This window comes from Gopherus flavomarginatus, chromosome 4 (assembly GCF_025201925.1).
Source record: "Gopherus flavomarginatus isolate rGopFla2 chromosome 4, rGopFla2.mat.asm, whole genome shotgun sequence".
Lineage (NCBI taxonomy): Eukaryota > Metazoa > Chordata > Testudines > Testudinidae > Gopherus > Gopherus flavomarginatus.
Window position 1 is genome coordinate 12,865,503 of NC_066620.1, and position 18,832 is coordinate 12,884,334.

At 36.8% G+C, this 18,832-nt stretch overlaps 1 protein-coding gene across 3 annotated transcripts in view; it reads right to left on the minus strand.

The window, feature by feature from the left end:
* The window catches only part of ESF1 (ESF1 nucleolar pre-rRNA processing protein homolog), a 61,137-nt gene that overhangs the window by 39,557 nt on the left and 2,748 nt on the right, over positions 1-18,832 (minus strand). For all 3 annotated transcript variants that reach the window (XM_050952049.1, XM_050952050.1, XM_050952048.1), the window contains 6 exons: positions 16,819-17,180; positions 13,637-13,750; positions 11,154-11,254; positions 9,629-9,781; positions 7,520-7,634; positions 6,595-6,730 (listed from right to left, as the gene is read on the minus strand). In XM_050952049.1, the coding sequence (XP_050808006.1) occupies positions 6,595-6,730; positions 7,520-7,634; positions 9,629-9,781; positions 11,154-11,254; positions 13,637-13,750; positions 16,819-17,180 (981 nt within the window). The remainder of the gene's footprint in view (positions 1-6,594; positions 6,731-7,519; positions 7,635-9,628; positions 9,782-11,153; positions 11,255-13,636; positions 13,751-16,818; positions 17,181-18,832) is intronic.

Sequence of the window (18,832 nt, forward strand, 5' to 3'; positions counted from 1 at the left end):
AGAACAACAGCACCCCGGACTGTGTACGCCTGGGAGCTGCTAGGGCAACCTTAGTAGATATAGTGATAGGGAGCTAGCATAAATAACCTCCTGTTTAATACAGTTCAGAAATATATATTGTCAAATGACACATTAATCCAATTTTGTTGCATATCATTGTCCAGTTGTATCTAGCAAGTATTGAAGGAAAAAGTGTAAATACACACAAATGTGTGTATATTTTCTTTTGTAACTGCTCATTTATAAAAAGTTGGGTGTACTGTATTTTAATTTATGACAAAAGTCACATTTATAACTTCAGTATTTCTAAGTAAAAATATAACTCAAATGTTACCCTCAAATTTAAAGGGCTAGACAAAGTTTATTGATTCAGAAAGATTTTCAAGCTGAAAATAGGCAGAGAAAGGAAATTGTTTGGATTTTATTTTTTAAATATAATTATCAATAAAATTAAAATTTGTAGATTAAAAAGAGCTGATTCATATTCATCATCTATATTTGCGCACAGCCATCATTGGTGATAGAGCACAAAACAGATCCCTTGCCTCCATCACATTAGGCACGAATACTGCAGTAGACTCCACTCCCTGTGCAGATCCTTGCTGTAGTAAACAGGATCTCCACAGAAGTCCACCCATGCAGAGACTTATGGGTACAATATGGGATTAGGCTCATTATAACTGCTTTCTATGGTAGTCAGTTTTGGTCTATTAATTAGTTTGAAAGAATTAAGCAGGAGGATGAGCGGATAAGAGAATATTTTCTTATCTCTAGTGAGATATTATAAAACGAAAGAACTACGAAATTAACTACACAAATCACATTGCTATGAGAGAACTGGAGTTGACATAACCACAGCCATTTTATATACTCAGACACATTAACTAAAAGCGAGATCACCATGTAGTCAGGAATAGTTTGGCCTTTGCCTAAGCAGACAAAAGAGCTGCAGTATTGCTAATAAGGATAGATAAAATGACAGATTCATGACCTTGGACCTGCATGTCTATGACTATGAGTTTTGTTTTGTTTTTCACTTGGAGTCATTTTGCTGATAAGTAGAATGATGAGTTATTTGCTGAAGTTAGGGAAACTGTTAGCCCACTAGGGGTTAATATGAGTTATGTGCTTTGTTTAGAGCAACCTATGAAAAGAGATTAGAGTGTGTAATTTGGAGAAGTTCGGAAAGAGATTTCAACCAGTTAAGAGACGGACATCCAACTCCCCAGCAGTAAGGAGGAAGGCTGGCCCCAGAAACCTGCTGCTTACCACCTGATACCCAAAATCTGAGATGGTAACTATACCTGGGGTATTTCAGATGTGTGCTTTATAAAAACTCAATAAAAACAAGGCTTTTGGGGTACCAATCACTTATCAGATAGAGGAGATGTATCCCCTCTGATTTATGTTTTGAAACCACCTGGAAAACAAAGACTAGTTACCCTAGTTTTGGGTTCAGAAAACTCTGGGTAACGTGCCTAATTTGGAGTGTCCTTAAAAATACCCAAACTGATCATTGTGGTTCCTCCCCAAAATAGCAACTAGGCACTAGATTTTAAACTCACAGTACAAAGGCTTAGTGACTGGAAGAAAATACCTCAAATAAAGAAAAATACAGAAGCAAAAATATGGAGATATTTTGTGCTGTGAACCACAACATACCAGGTCACTGAAATGCTTGACATTACAAAACTGTTTTATGACAGCAATACCAACAGCCATGGGAGACATTTTTTACTTTAAAAAAATCCATATAAAAGCAACTAGGATGGGGTAAAAGAAACACTATTTATAAATAAAATACTTTTATAAGTTAAAAAATATAAAATAAAAAAGTGCCTAACATTCTTTCCACCCTATCACACTTTTACATTTCCATTCAAACAGCTGAAATTCATTTTTTCTGTTTGTGCTTTGTGCCACAATAATAATATGGGATACATGACAGGATTCCATCAATGAATAAAACATCAGGAACATGTTAAAGAAATAGCAATGTATTTCTTTCTGTTAAAAAAACTTATTGTTAAAAACAGAATTAGAAGCAAAACCTTTCCATGTTGAAAATGTACTGGCAAGTGTGATGACAGTTCAGTTCCACCCCTCTTCAGTAACAGAACTTTTTGAAACTCTAAGATATTGGGTCACTCACTGTGGAGGTCCATTTCCACCATCTCTCACTGCACACCTGAAATCTTTCAAGAGTTAAGAAACATTAGACTATTCGCCCTTCCCCTACTGCTCTGAGGCACACGAGTAAAGTTAAAACAAGAGAGATCTTAGCAATGTGTTTTAAAAGTTCATCCATAAATCAAATGAGGACCAATTGGGCATTATTCTTGGCAAGATATTACCAAGCAGGGGTTGCTGACAGATGAATTCCCTAGGCTCTGAGTAAAAGATCTGGAGCAATTCCTTGAAACAAAATGGAAAGATCTCTCCTGTATGTTCCTGTAACCCATCTCTGATTATTAGCTCTCTTTAATACAGTGCAAGTGTTCCAGATCAGTTTTTAAAACTATTCGAAAGAACTGACCAAAGCTTCAAGACATTTTACATTCCTTCCAAATTACTTTATGACAGTGGTGGTATGGTTACAGAAAGTTTATATGGAGGGACAGCAAATTAGGGAATTTAGGAATCTATAAATGACAACATGTTGACTAATGCATACCAAAGGATTTACTAAAGTTATATTGCATTCTCCTTGCACCCCAAAGAAAGCTGACAGAACTGAAAACTGATTGCAAGACAGTATCACTACATGATGTCACTAACATGCAGGAGTGCCGAGTAACAAAAACCTAAAATATATAATCACAGCACTTCCATTTCATTAACTTTGAAAATATATTAAAAATACCCCTTAATGTTTAATTGAGCTGGTAATACCAGATAATACTCTCTAAATGGTTTTGAAGAGGAGAATTACATCCACAATTGTACAGTTTTAGAAGGCTAGGGTCCTGCAAGAACTGAAAGACACTGTACATCCAGCTCCTTTTTAAAAATATCAGAAAAGACAGTAACTAACAATAACATCTCTTTTCCTTTAGTGAGGATTGAATACAGACTGCAATGAGGTTAGTGAATTCACTAGACACTTGAGAAAAATATTCTCATAATCAGACAGGCTAGAAATAGTACAGATCTTGGTAAAGATTTTTCCTGCCTAACAATAACTGCAGCAATCAAATTCTTTGCTGGTGATTCAAACTTTCAGGGATGATAACTGTCACTAAAAAGAATCAAAGTTACAAATTTTAATAGTTTTGGGTCATACTTAGTTATGATTTAGTGTACTTAAAATATAAAGTCTCATTAAGCAAAATATACGTGGACCTCTCAGTATGCAGGGAAAACTTTCTTCTATCCAAAGATGTGATTCCAAAAAACGACTTTAGATCTGCACACTGATTCCCACCATGCTACCAGAAACACTCTTACATGTGCTATAGATATAAATGAAGTATGGACTACAAACTTTTAAATCACTACTCATCCACAGCATGTAGCTCTACTTCATCACCTATTAACCAGAAATCCCCACATCTTCCCTCTTATCCTCTATATAAGGACGAGAGAATCCACCCTCCCCAAGTTAATCACCAGCTGTGATCAGGAGACAAACACCTTTCTCCCACCCATTCACTATTCCAAAGCCAAAAAAAAATAATCTGCCCGGCTAACCACCCTAGTCACATTCCTACTCCAAGATAAAGACCTCACTTTCCAAACACAGACCACATATCTACCTTAACTCAATTCACTATACTCAGAGGATGGAGATTGAAGGGGGAAAAAAAAACATTAAAAAAAACAACCCATACAAACCAAGCTACTAATTAAACTGTTCATCATAGAGAAGAGAAGCAGATAGCAAGTCTGTAGAGTGTAATACCAGTATTATAGTTATTATAATAAGCACATTATTACAATATGCCTGTTAAATGGATATTAGACAGTTTTTCAGGGGAAGAGAAGGTTGTTTCATGAATACACAATATTTTATACATTAATATTTATTTTAGAGATGTCATCTGTGTATGTTTGAATATGCATCTGTACACTGAACTCTCCATTTCCATACTTGCAAATGCTCAGTCTTGCATAAGGGAATTGCATGTTTTGAAAGATTAACCACAAAGTTCCTTATTATAATACACAATAGCAATCTTGATTTAAAGAAAGTTTGTTTATTAATTTCCTTATTTAAAGAATGCAAGGCCAGTAGACTTTCTAGGAATTAGACAGGGTCGCTAACTTCCCCTCCTGCATCTCTGATTGAAACCCAGAAGTTTGAACTCTGCAAGACACCTGGTTCCCTAGACATATATTAATCAATCTGTGGAGTTCACAAGCTTTGCACGATTCTCACCACCCCATGAGTTACAGAGATTTAGAACTTGAGATCCCTAATTTCTAGTCTTCCTTATCTTACATTACCTTGTGGAGCTTTTCCTCAGCATCTCCTTGCCTTGCATAGACTTTATAAAGCACAGATTGGGCCATTCAGACTTTAAAGCACAAGTCACTGTACCAAATAAGCAGATTTTTGTAGTTGTCTTCACATTGCTATCCTATGCTCTAGTCAATGTAACTATATACTGTTTCAAGTTTACAATCAAACTTCTTTTTAAAAATCCTCACACCATGAAAAAAGTTTGATATCTGAATATCATTTAAAAAATTTAATCTCCTCCAAGTTATGAACATTAAAAAAAATGGTATTTCAAGCTTGCCAAAGAAATCCTAAACTGTTCTGAAAGTAATCAAAAATACTTTTCCAGTGCAAACTTTTAAAGGGCATGAATTTCAACACTTCTAAGTTAAAACTACCAGTATTAGAGAGAAAGCTACTACTAAGCAACTCCCAAACCATTTGGTCCTGGGAAGGTTCTAGATGGATTGTCAAGTCCAGGACCAGATTAACCCACCTAGGCAAACATATACCTCTCCCAGCCTGCTCTGGAGGGGAGGTCTGCGTGGGAGGAGAGCAATCCCACCATGTATTCAGCTTGCAGCGGTGGCTCCGGTCCCAGGGTGCTGGGCCTGGCTCCCCACTCAGGGCACTGAGACCTGGTGCAAGAGGTCACAGCACTGCTCAGCTTTCACCTGGCTGCCCCCATCATCATAGGATGGGGGGGTCAGGGACAGCTGAGCCAAACTTGAGTGGTGCTGTGACCCTACATGCCTGGTTGCAACACCACACCCCCAGATTTGGTCCAGCCCAGGGCCTCCCCTCCACATCAGCCAGGATTAGTGTTGTAGGGTAAGGGTGGAGGAGTGTGGACCAAAAATAGGGAGTCCCAAAGAAGGACAAAAACTGCAGCAAGTTGGCCTGGGAACCACAGCACAGAGGTAAACCATAAAAAAGCTGAGACTAGAGCCCTCATCCTTTAGCTTCACCACCGCAATATTCAATCACTGGACTTCAGGGAAAACATCTGCTTTTCCTGAAGTTCAACCAGCTATTGGATGGCAGACCTCTTACAAAAAGTATAACCAATACATTTCAATAAACAATTGTGTAACAAAAGTACAATTGGTAGAACAGTTTCTTCAATTACAGTTCATACATGAGTTAGAGGAGTTTTAACAGTTAATTGTGTAGAAAGGAAAAGCTGCTTTTAAGCTCCTGGTATTGAATGAAATGTTAGGTAGAAACAAAATTTCAAGAGTACATTTAAGACCTATAACTAAAAGCAGTCTGACTAATTCTCCTCAAACATTAGAGAAAAATTCTCCTCACCCTTCAGTGTAAATGCCAATTGCGGGGCCAAACCAATTTTGTCAGCCAAAGCTATAGGGGTGGGAGGTGTCAAAATAGGCCTTTATAACAGCTCATGACTGTATTCTTAAAAATGACCTACAAACAACTTAAACGGTGGTTTGGTGGTTTGTGTCTCTGTGTGTTTCCTTATTATTAGGAATGCCTAAAGTCTCATCTTCCCTGATTTGCTGCAGGACCTCTTGATATCTCTGTTTACTATGAGCTGTCACACCACACTCTAATTGAAAGACCAACGTTATGGAATATTTAGAACAAAGGCTTCCTTTATATCAATGCTCACTAGTCTTTGACCTTAACTAGGCAGTTCTCTTCCCCTCCCCTCTCAAAAACAAAAAGGGTTGAACAGTACACCTAAAAATGTTTCCCCTCTCAAATGTACAGCTTCCATTCCCTTTGCTCTAGTTTTTTCAACATTTCACTAGCTCTCCAGGTCACCACAGAAGTTCCCAATGTAGAACATAGCTGAATGTAAAAACAAAACAAAACAAAAAAAAAAAAACCAGAACCTTCAGGACTTCTTTACATACCACAAACAAAAAAGGGTACCACTCCATTTTTGGCCCTTTAATAGTCACTTTTAATTTTGAAGGGAATATATTCTCTCCATAATGGCTCCTGACTATTACAACCTTTACTATGGACAAAATACTGTTCCTCATAAATCATATTTAAGGAAGAAAGTTTAAATCAGTAAAATAGTTTTAAAAACTATCTGGAGTTTATTACTAACCTACGAAGTGTATGATCTTGAATTGTTTTGCTCATAACTTAAGCAAACACTGCATAAGAATTATAAGTACCTTGTTGCTCTTCCTCCTCTTCACTAGATGAAGCCAAATAAGCTTGAAAATCCATGTCAAGAAGTTCATCTTTTTTAAAATTTCTCTGTAGCAAAGTTGTTCTTTCATGATCTGTCTCATCCCATGTGATATCCACCTTTAGAAAAAGAGAACATATAAAATGTAAAAGGTAAAGCTTATGTTTTTGCCCAGAGTGCAGTTTGTAATACTTCCTATTACAAGTTTAACAAGAGAAAACAAAGAAAAAGAAATCAAAGGGTATGACTGAAATTTGATTTCAAAAGGCTACTGACTTTTAGGGAACAGTATTTTATGCATTTAAGAACCATTTAAGTCTTAACTAGGGAGCTGCTACCACACATCTCCATAAAATCAAGTAGATATAAACAATAACTTCAATATATTTTCATCTAACATACTCTATGCATAGTATTTAGTTTCTTCTAGTGTTTCCTATATGCTCAAAATTTCAATGAGTTTTAGCTATCTGGAAAGTCTGAAGAGTCTCCTATTGCATTAATAAGATCATTTGTGATAGAACAGGCAAGTAGTGGTGCTACATTTCTTAAAATACCCAGGTCAGTCCAATTAACATTTTCTTTTAAAATAATCAAATTTCATTCTGTATTCAAATTGAAAGTGGGCTAAATTTAAGGATAATAAACACTACTCTTCATTTATAACAATGAGGTTGAATCCATTTAAAGTGTGAAACTCAGTCTTAACTCTAGTCATAATTTATACCTCTGTAACATACACATACAATATCTATTCGAAGTCTACATCTCTACAATCATGAGTATATACAGGGATCCTTTCTCCACTATCACCAGTGCCACGAATCCATTATTTATATATCTTACATAAACCAAGAAAAACAAAGCTCAACAAATTACATAGGGTTACAAAAACACTGTTAAGATACCGTTGACGTTCCCATAGCACCAGATCTGAAGTACTTTGGTTTATATGCAGCTCCATCCACTTCTGAGGCTATGTCCTTTGGCTCATCATCAAATGTAACATCATCTGGAACAAATCTTAAAGGCAAAGAAGATATCTTGTTATTCAAACACATATTGTGATGTTTCAAAAGAACAAACACTTACAGGCTCAGCTTCTCTCTAATTAAATCCTTGCACATTAATACAGAAGATTTTGCTAGGATAAGAAGTGGATAAGCCCAAACAGAGCAACATACAGGGAAAGGATAAAAACCATATCACACAAGTTAATATTTGCACTGTACATTCAATTTCCAAAATCTTGTGGAAAAAGGTAAGAAATTAATTTTTTAAAAGAATTACAATTTAAGAAGTTAAATTGATTACTTTGAATTTTTAATATTTAGTACTTTGCATATGGCCAGTATAGGCATGGAATGCTTCCAACAGGTATGATTTGTAAGTTAACTATAAATCATTAAAACAGGATGGATTAGAGACCCTAGGATGCATACTTTTTTTTTGGCCAGTAATAGCTATATGTGCAAACAACACTGATTAAAAAAAATCAAAGTAAACAAATTAAAAATATCGAGTACGAGATTCTTAAAATAACCCTAAATATATCACTGGACGTATTTATGTTTTTCCTGGAAGATCAAGACACAGAATATGTACGGAGACAGAATCTCTCAACTTTGCTTCTTAATTCTCATATTTTGACCACAGCATTTTTGAGACGAGAGGAAAACACCTTTATAAACACTAACCTCACTTTTCTAAGCACTATCTCCTCTTTCAGGATAGATCTACTAGAACAATTCAGATTATTTTCAGTATTGTCACAAATTAGGGAAGAAAAATAAAGCAATTTTGAAGACAAATGGAAGTCAATATGAAGCTGTGAAATTCTAAAGAGACATTATCTTAAAAATCAAAAAGCCGTCTGAAAATTGTTTACATACCATTTTTACAAGATGCTTATATCTAGAGAATATTTTTCCCCTTTCAGTTAGTCATCTTCATGCACGTGACTGAATTTGGTGTAAAGACAATTTTGTTGTTTCCCATGTTGTGTAGGTCAGTGAGAAACATTGTTTAAAAACAGAAAACATGATCGTAAAGTCACAACTATCAGCCATGCGACCTCGTGTATTTTTAGTGCCTGAAACTATTTAACCTCATTTAAAAAAAAGCTGAGTAGGTTTCAAGTTGATTATGTCCCTTGAAATGCAACTGCCTGACAATGAAAGCTACCCAGTACATCTCCAAAAACATATATTTTTCTAATTTAACAAGTTAAGCAAATGAAAAGAAAGGCTTTGGGGATTCTCAAACAGGTTCCTGTGCTGTAAGACAAGATCTTTCTAGGATGTGAAAGTTTCATTAACAGGAACACAAAAGTATACGTCTTAGTCATTTCCTTTGAAATACAACACCTAGTGTCTATGAGGTAATACACCTTAGCTTTTTCCCCATCACATGCAATTTCAAGTCCTCAACAAAACTGGGATCTAACAGAGATTATTTTTATTGACAGTGTCACATCAGAATGATTTTCTGTGCAAACAAAGGAATAGTCTGGTGATAAAGCAGGACTGAAGTTTAGCTTCCTGCCTTCTTAAAATATGAGGTTTGAAGTGATCAAGCTTTCTGACTTTGAATCAAAGTCTGAGCACAAAGATGCACAGCCTGAAGACAATAGCAGCTATACATTTGCTATTAATTGAAACAAATGTAATAAAGGAACGAGTTAACCTTGTGCCTCAGGTGAAGGAAGCAGACATAGAACACTAGCAGTGTGTTTTTCTATTAGTGTCCTACTGCTTTACTTGACTGTAGAAGATGATTGAAAAAGCAGATGTAGTAATATTTGTATCTTGAACCCCTTTTGAAAACAAACAGTCTCTTTAGGGTGGAATTTTTGCTTTTTCTGACAAAGCCAGATACAACCAAAATGCATATATTTTTCCCAAGGTACTATACAGTTTTGCTAAAAGTTTGATGGAAGTAAACTGCATTATTCTTCTAATTTTTTAAAACTTGCTTTAATGTTTTGTTTTTAAAAAAAAAAACACCATTTGCTGTACCTGAGATCTACAAAAGAACAGCTACTTTCAAATTCCAGTCCATCACACGCCTCATAAATTGTATTGGCTGTTTCAGGAGAATCACATTCTACCACTGCATAGAAGTATTTCAGTCGTTTGAACTCATAATCCCTTAATATTTCCCTACAAATCCTACAAAAGAGAAGACAACATCCAAATAACTTCTGTTAAAACAGTGAAACAAAGTTGCAACTTCAGAATTACTTTGCAAACGTAACTTCTTAAAATCATATATTACCAACACATGGGCCTGACTTTGCATTCAGGATCAGATCTTATGCTACATAGAGTCTCAACTTCTATGGGACTCTGGACAGGTATGCATAAAGGTTTAACTGCATGGATGTCATTCCAAGACTGGAGCCAAAATCAGGATATTGTATTGAAGAAACATTTTCCTCAGTGCTGATTACTTAACATGGGATAGGACTAAGCCTCTTCTTGATAACGTAGGTACAAATTTTGGCAGCAAAGAAGTCTTTTCTTGTGCTTGTTTGAGAATCAAGTTTTAGAGAAGTATGCTGTGCATTAAGTACTCCAATTTTCTCTTTTGTTTACCATTGTGACAATGCTCCTAAGAGCATTAAATATGAGTTTAAAGTTGCTAATCTGGGGAAATTCTCCAGTTCATAAATAAAGTGCACTTTCTGCATTTTCAGTTTAAATGTATCCCATTTCTGTAACTCGGTCAATTATGATTTTACTCTTCGGTATGGGATATCACCATCTAGTGGTGAAAAGTAACTCACATAGTTCCACTACATTTTCCAGTGTCTTTTACTCAAAATGAGCTATTTGCATAAACTAATCTCCATCTAGATATAGACATGCACAATGTATGAAAAAACATTTTTAAAATAATTAAGATTTCACGGTATTATTTGCAAAAACCGTCTTCACCACACAAACTTCTTAGCTATTTGCTAAGTGGCTAGAAAAATGTTGCACTTTATTAAATATTAAGGTATCGCTCTGTGAGATGCTGAATGTTTTCTGTTAGAAGCTAAGTCCTCAAGGTGGAAACATGTCAAAACAGTCTTTTTGATCAGTTCTTACTTTGATCTAGCATGTAAAGGTTAAAAGGTAGATTTAAGTTTTAGCAAGCTACACTCAAATGCTGCAAGCTAACCCATGCAGATGAACCTCTGCACCCATATGTATTCCAATGGCCTGCATGGAACAATTTACACAACTAGGGCCTTAAGTTTTATGTCGCAACAAATTTATTCAAGTATATAGACTCATAGACTCTAGGACTGGAAGGGACCTCGAGAGGTCATCGAGTCCAGTCCCCTGCCCTCATGGCAGGACCAAATACTGTCTAGACCATCCCTAATAGACATTTATCTAACCTACTCTTAAATATCTCCAGAGATGGAGATTCCACAACTTCCCTAGATATGAATATGAGTCAGATTCAATTAAAAACACCATTTGAAAAACTAGAAAGGTGGAGAAGCATTAAAAAAGGGTACTGTCAACCATTTGTAGTTTAAATTAATACCAATTTTTCTCTGTGCCGTTCTCTGGAAGACTTAATAGTTCTACAGGTCCTTGCAGCTCCTCCTTTTTCAATCTCTGCTTTCCAAACTCTGAAGGATAAATCTACAAATAAAGGTCATAAGCCAATTGCACAGTTGCAGTGTACAGCAACCAAAAGAAAACAAATCTATCAAGCCAGGAGTTCTGAGCATCACTTTTTTCTTTCCAGTGAGAAAACAACATTAAAGGATCCAATCCTGAACACATTTACACGTGCTTAAAAATTAAGCATACAAGTAGTTTCAGTGACTTTGATATGACTACCTGTAGGAAAAAAAAAGGTAAGCAACCATATAAGTGTGTTCAAATTAAACTGATGTACAAAACCAAAAACAATATTAACTTGTGATTATAGAATTAATGTTCAGCTGTGAAATAATTAATGTGACACAATCAATTTGGAATCAATTGCCAAAAAAGAAAACCGAACAATGAAGCTATTTAATTACTATACTTGAGCTCAATTTCCCTGCCAGTTTTTGTGGTTTGGCTGTCTAAGGCTCTGATCCTGAGAGCTGATCCATTCAGGCAAAACTTTACCTCACACAGAACCTTACACAGAAATTGATTGGACTCCAGTCAGGTTCAGGGGTCTAACCATGCAGCTCAGGTTGCAGGATTGGAGTCATATTTGTTTCATGCTCGTTTCTTTCCGTTGTGTTAAAGACTCATATAAAAAAAGGGAAACTGACTAAACAATAGAAGCAGAACAGAATACGAAGCAGTCAAGCTTAAAAAATAAAAAAATTAGAAAGATACTTCTCTATAGTCCATCATTTACAGTACTCAGCAGGAACAAAAAGACCGAAGAGTGCTTAGATTATGGGATGTTTATATGAGAGAGCATCAAGTGCCCAGTTAATTTATCTCATTCAATTTATTATGTAAAGAACAGTAGAACTTTGCCAATTCTTTTGGTAGCAAACATCAAATGCATTTGGTTGGGAGAGTGTAAAAACCCTTGAACAAAGAGCACAAACAACCCTAATATATAACAAAACCAAACAAAATACAGAAGACCAAAGCTGCTCAGACCACCTAACTTTCAGCACTCTAAACCCAACCTCTTATTAAATGTATTTCTACTCTTGTATGTAGAGAAATACTCCCAAAGAGGAATTTATGTAATGGATTTTATGTAGTAAATGCTCAGATGAAAGCAATCTTTAAATACTGTAGCTATTTCACTCACATCTTTGTAACATCAATCTTCTGGTCCAGGGTAACTTAACAGATTTCATGGTTATGAAAAAATATCTTTACGCAATGACTAGCCAATTCAATCTCACATGAGTAATTGTGTTTTGAAAAAATGGAATTAATTCAATTGTAATTAAAAGTTTTGGACAAAGAAAATTTATTTTTAGCAGTAGATTGAGTGCCAGAGACAATATTCCTATGTATCAGAAAACAATATACTATTTCACAGTAAATAGCCTGAACAGAGTTACTGGGTTAGTTATAAATACTGGTGATGTTTCTGAAATACTATTTCACTCATAAGAAATCTATAACTAGAATTGGGAGAAAAATTTTCACATCCACTCTGGCTGTACATTTTCAGGTGAACTAGGTTTGTAGTTTAAAATGCAAAGTTAGAGCTACAGTGCATGTGTGTAATTTACACACACAGTTTTTGTAGTATAAATTACTCATTTAGTGACAATACAGCTCTGTTTATGTATATTACATACAAAACTACATTAAAACATTGCAAAGTTAAGCACTCAAAAGTTAGGAAATGCCAAAATGAAGGTTACTTGTGTATATGCAGTGTGATTGTCTAATTATACGATCACATTTTTTTCCCCCTCACAGAACCTCCACTTCGTTCTTTTTAACAAGGGCAAAACATATTTTTGCCTAGCCTCATTCTCAGAAATGGCCAAACTATTTTAGCTGAAATTTTCCAAAACAGGTCAGCCTGAGGCAGACACCCAGCATAAAAATTTCAACTCAAATGGATTAAATCTGGCAAAGTTACAAGTACTGTAACTGAAAACAGGGTCTTATAACTGGAAGCATTGGGCAGCCAAGATTTTAGATGGTGCTACCAGCCTCACCTATACCACAGGATAGAATTTTAGAGAATCTACTGTATGACCTAAGGGAAATTAAGCATTTAAACTTTATGCTGCTTTTGCACATAGTACTTGATTCTACTCCTTTTAGCATCAATAGAAGTGTTGCCACCAAATTAAATGGGAACAGGACTGAAACCAATGTCACATACACAAATGAAGCTGTGTCAGTTTATCATCTCCACACGAATACTCATCAATGGAAGGGAGAGTGTCGAGCGATAGCCTACATTTATTTTATAAAGGACCAATACAAATCAATTGAATAGGGAGAGGCGAAAGGAAGTCAGCAGGAGGAATGGGGAAGAAAAGCAACTTGCTGGAATCAAAATACGCTTTTATTTTTATTTCAAATAGTTCTTACCTTTACAGAAAATATAACACCCCCTTTGGGTATGAAAGAATTAAACAAAGCCAGTAGGTCTTTAGCCTTCAGCCTATTCCAGTCCATGTTGCAAACTGCCAATCTACTTGTTATCTACATTGAAGAAGAAAGCAAAAATATATTAATTGTAATAAGATTTTTGGGTGCTGAGTGCTGAGAGAGGAAATATCTTATTTTCCAGTTACTATCCTTTGATGAAGTCACACTGTGTTGAACTTTAGAGAACATAAGAATGACATCTCCCACAACACTTGATATCACTGATGCTTCCATGGTTCTTAAGCAATGACTACAGAGTAAACAGAAATGTTCAATAAACGGGCTTTACTATTTTTCAAACATAAAATGTGCTGTATGATGGCCTTTATCTTTCACTATCCTAGAGTGCATCTACAGTTTCAGACTACAGACAGTTTCTACTGCTTCTTACCCACAGCTCTAATGCTTTTAATGCTCTTGCTAATTTTGCTTTCCCAGAGAACTTCCGAAGATCTAAAAGGAAACAGATCTCTTCCTGACAAGAGTTGACAGCAACAGGTCCCCCTGATGTAATGTTGGAAAAAAGTTTAGCTGCTAGCGCAGAAGGGACAACATTGTTTTCAGCGTCATTACAGAAAGCATGACTTTGAGTTTGATCAGCAGCAGAAGCACCAGGAATGTCTGTCTGCATTTGATGACAGGCAATATTACAAAACAAACTTGAAAGGCTGCCTTTGGAACAATTACTTTTTACAAAATAAAACCTTAAAATCTGATAAATGGCCTAGAACAGTGGCCCTCCACCTTTCCAGACTACTGTGCCCCTTTCAGGAGTCTAATTTGTCTCATATACCCCCAAATTACATCTGTCTTAAAAACTATTTGCTTTCACAATCAGACATAAAAATACAAAAGTGTCACAGCACACTGTTATTGAAAAATTACTTACTTTCTCATTTTTACCATATAATTATAAAATAAATCAATTGGAATATAAATATTTCAATGTATAGTATATAGAGCAGTATAAACAAATCGTTGTCTGTATGAAATTTTAGTTTGCACTGATCTCACTAATACTTTTTATGAATACTAGGCAAATATCTGGATGAGTTGATGCACCCCCAGAAGATCTCTGTGAACCCACAGGGGTACATGTACCCATAGTTTAGAATCACTGGCCTAGAGTAGACCTCTCAACACTTAGCAGGGAAAGCTTCCAGCACACTAATGGTGAACAGAGTTTTAAACTCTGTCAAAATAAGCTTCAGAGTTCATAATCGAACAACAGGAAATACTCCTTCCAACAAAGGACCAAGAGCACTATCGTCAAGAGATGCAGAAATGAACTGAACTGATGCATCTCGCATTAGCACTAAATTGCTCACTTTTAGGCAGCCAGTATGTCTAATTGTTTCAAGCAAATACGAACTAATAAGTAATTAGTAGGGCTGTCGATAAATCTCAGTTAATGCCTTTAATTAACTGAAAACAAAATTAACTTGTTAATATTTTTAATGGTGTTAATCACATGCATCTGGGCCAAGAGGGAGGCATCAGCCGTGGATGGACTTGACAGTGTCTGGTCAGGTGCAGTAACCCAATCCGCTTCCGGATAGCAGGGAGGGAAGGGGAGAGGAGAGTGGCTCCTATCCCAGCTCTGGCAGAGAGGTAGGTATCCTGACCCTGCCATACCTCAATGCCTTCACCTCCCTCTGCACCATGCCCCAAAGCCCCTGGCTGCCCCGTCGCTCAAGGGACCAACCCTCTGTAGCTGTCCCCTCACTCTGGGGATCAAGACACACACATACCTGGTCCCACACCATGCTCCAATGCCTCCGCTGGCCCCTCACTCTGGGAACTGACCCCACCCCCTACCGTTCTCCTGGCTCTGGGGACTGATACTGCACCACCCCTGGCATGCTCCTCGCTCTGGGGAATGACCCCACCACCATACCGTGTTCCAATGTCCCTGGCCAGCTCCTTGCTCCAAGGGCACCCCAAAGAGAGCAGGGACCTGGTGAGTTCAGCGTTCCTGCATCAGCCTCTCCTCCCCCGCCACATGCCCAGCCCCTGAGGTAAAATCCACTGACCCTTGCAAACAAGGTGTGCTCAGCTGAAAGGAGCCCATCTCGCTGATTACAGAGAGCCGAGTGAGTTCAGTACCAGAAAGCACTCTTCCAGAGGCAGAAGCAAGATACTTCCTTTACCCTCCTCCTGCACAAGTCATTGCCTGCTCCCCCACCACTGTAACCCCCTGTCCTCCCAGACACTCCTCCTGCACAAGTCATTGCTTCCCCCGTCCCGAGATTTCTAAGATCAAATTCTCTTCCTCTTTGGACAGGAGGCCCTGGTGAGCTCAGAAACCCAATACATCAGGAGCAGCATTAAGAATTCTCCCTTCTCCTGAGCAACTTACACCCTTCCCATCTCTAGAATACTGATTTTCTGAAATAAAAAAATCTTACCTTTTCAATAAGGCTCCCCTAAAGGAGACATACTAAATAGTATAAACAAACAGGGCTGTCAATTAATCGCAGTTAACTCATGCGATTAACTCAAAAAAATTAATCGTGATTAATCGCACTTTTAATCACACTGTTAAGCAACAGAATGCCAATTGAAATGTATTAAATATTTTTGGATGTTTGTCTACATTTTCAAATATATTGATTTCAATTACAACACAAAATACAAAGTGTACAGTGCTCACATCATAATATTTTTATTACAAACATTTGCACTGTAAAAATTATAAGCAAAAGGAATAGTATTTTTCAATTCACCTCATACAAGTGCAGTTATGTAATTAAAAAACACTATAAAGAGATTGCACTATAGTATTTGTATGAAGTGAACTGAAATACTATTTTTTTTTTAACAGTACAAATATTTGTAATCCAAAAATAGTCATATAAAGTGAGCACTATACACTTTGTATTCTGTCTTGTAATTGAAATCAATGCATTTGAAAATGTAGTACACCCAAAATATTTGAATAAATGGTATCTATTATTAACAGTGTGATTAATTGCAATTAATTTAATTGCTTGACAGCCCTAATAATTAGCTATAAAAATTTTGCCACTCTATTCATTTGATTGATCAGTTATAGTCATTTTTCCATTCACGGAACTATCTTCGTCTATTCTGTACTATCACTGACTATTCCAAAATGTTACCTCATCTGCAGGAGGAGCATCCATATGCAGTTCTCTCCAGGCATGCTCAATCTTTGGCACCTTTGGAAATATTGCAGACATATCATCTTCCTCTTCACTTTCAGAACTGGTTTCAATATTTCCTATCCCCCTAGCCGGATCAGGCCCACTGTCACTTTCATCTTCTTCTGAATCAACATCACTATCTGCCTCTCCTGTTTCTCCCTCATCTTCCGACTCCTCTTCCTCGCCTGCTTCTCCCTCATCTTCCGACTCCTCTTCCTCGCCTGCTTCTCCATCATCTTCCGACTCCTCTTCCTCGCCTGCTTCTCCGTCATCTTCCGACTCCTCTTCCTCGCCTGCTTCTCCGTCATCTTTAGATTCTGCATAATCAAAATAGCCTTTATTTTTAGAAATTTCATCTAACTGGCTTTTGTTGATGTCACTTTGTTCATATGCAAAAGCAACTTTCACTGAAAAGGTAAATATCAGATTTAATATTATTTATATGTGTATGCTGTCCCATAAGAGTGTAGGGTGCTTTATTAGGAGGAGGGATAGGTCAGTGGTTTGAGTATTGGTCTGCTAAACCCAGGGTTATGAGTTCAATCCTTGAGGGGGCCATTAAGGGAACTGGGGTAAAAAAAAAAATTAACAGGGAACTTGCCCTGCTTTGAGCAGGGGGTTGGACTAGATGATCTTCTGAGGTCCTTTCCAATCCCGGTATTGTATGTAAAAAATTATAACTTGGTTCCTGTTGCAAGAAGCTTACAGTCTAAGTAACCCTACTTATCTGAAATGCCTAATATGTAAGTAATCAAGGAATGTCTAGGAAGATGAGATTAGGGTTATTTCTTATTGCCTTGTAGACTCCTCTGTGCTAACCCCTGATGCTTTTGTTTGGCTTGTAACCTTTAAGCTGAACCTTAAGAGAGCTATCTTGATGATTAATTTTTGTAATGGTTTCTTTTAAGATCTACCAAAAGGCTTAAGTTCCAAATTATTTCCTTTCTTTTTGGGCTTAATAAAATTTACCTTTTTTAAGAACAGGATTGGATTTGTGTGTCCCTACATGGTTTGTGCATGTTGTTTAATTAGCTGGTGGCAACAGTTGATTTCCTTTGCTTTCTTTCTCCACTCTTCCCAGGAAGGGCTTAAGGGTACCTCATAGGAAGGAATTCCCAAGTGTTCCTTCCTGGGTTCTCCAAAAGGGGGGTTGTTTTTTTTTGCACTTGGGTGGTGGCAGCATCTACCCATCCAAGGTCAGAGAGAAGCTGTGACCTTGGGAGTTTAATACCAGCCTGGGACAGCCAGTATTCATTTTTAAAATCCTTATGGGCCCCACCTTTTGCACTCAAAGTGCCAGAGTGGGGAATCAGCTCTGACAACTCCTGAAGGAGATTCTCCCTTAGCTCAAGTGATGGGTGGGCATCTGTGCTTCTGAAGCAGAAGAATCAGAATTCTATCCTGCTACAACTACGAAGCATCATGGCTATAGGGTGCAGCACAGTGACAAACACAGAATCCTTGTGGCTACAGAGATGTTACAATATAATGCTACTTCATTAAAACAATAATAATTCAAAGTCTGAACACGTGAAAATCAACAATCCTGCCCACTCCTCCTTTCTAGTAACATTATGAATGTTATTTCATTCTAGAATGTTTTTTGCCAAAAAAATTAAAAGCACATCACATCTTCAATCTCAGACTTTTGAATCAAGAAGCATTTAACTACTTTACTATTTAGTTCCAATATGCAATTTGTTCCAAAATGCTTTGAATATTTTAAATTTTTCCTTCCTCAAGTCTCAACATCAGGATAGTTTTAATCCTAAATAAGAGAACACAACTATTCATACACAGGACATTATACCAAAACTGCATCATCAATTTCAAGTTCTGAAATAAGACTGCAGCAATTAAAAATGACTCTGACAATACTAAGTACACTGTAGAAGCATACACATTTTTTTTTTATTTTTTTAGAAGTATGCTTTTCCCCTTTCTTAGTACAATGAATTAATAATCTGTA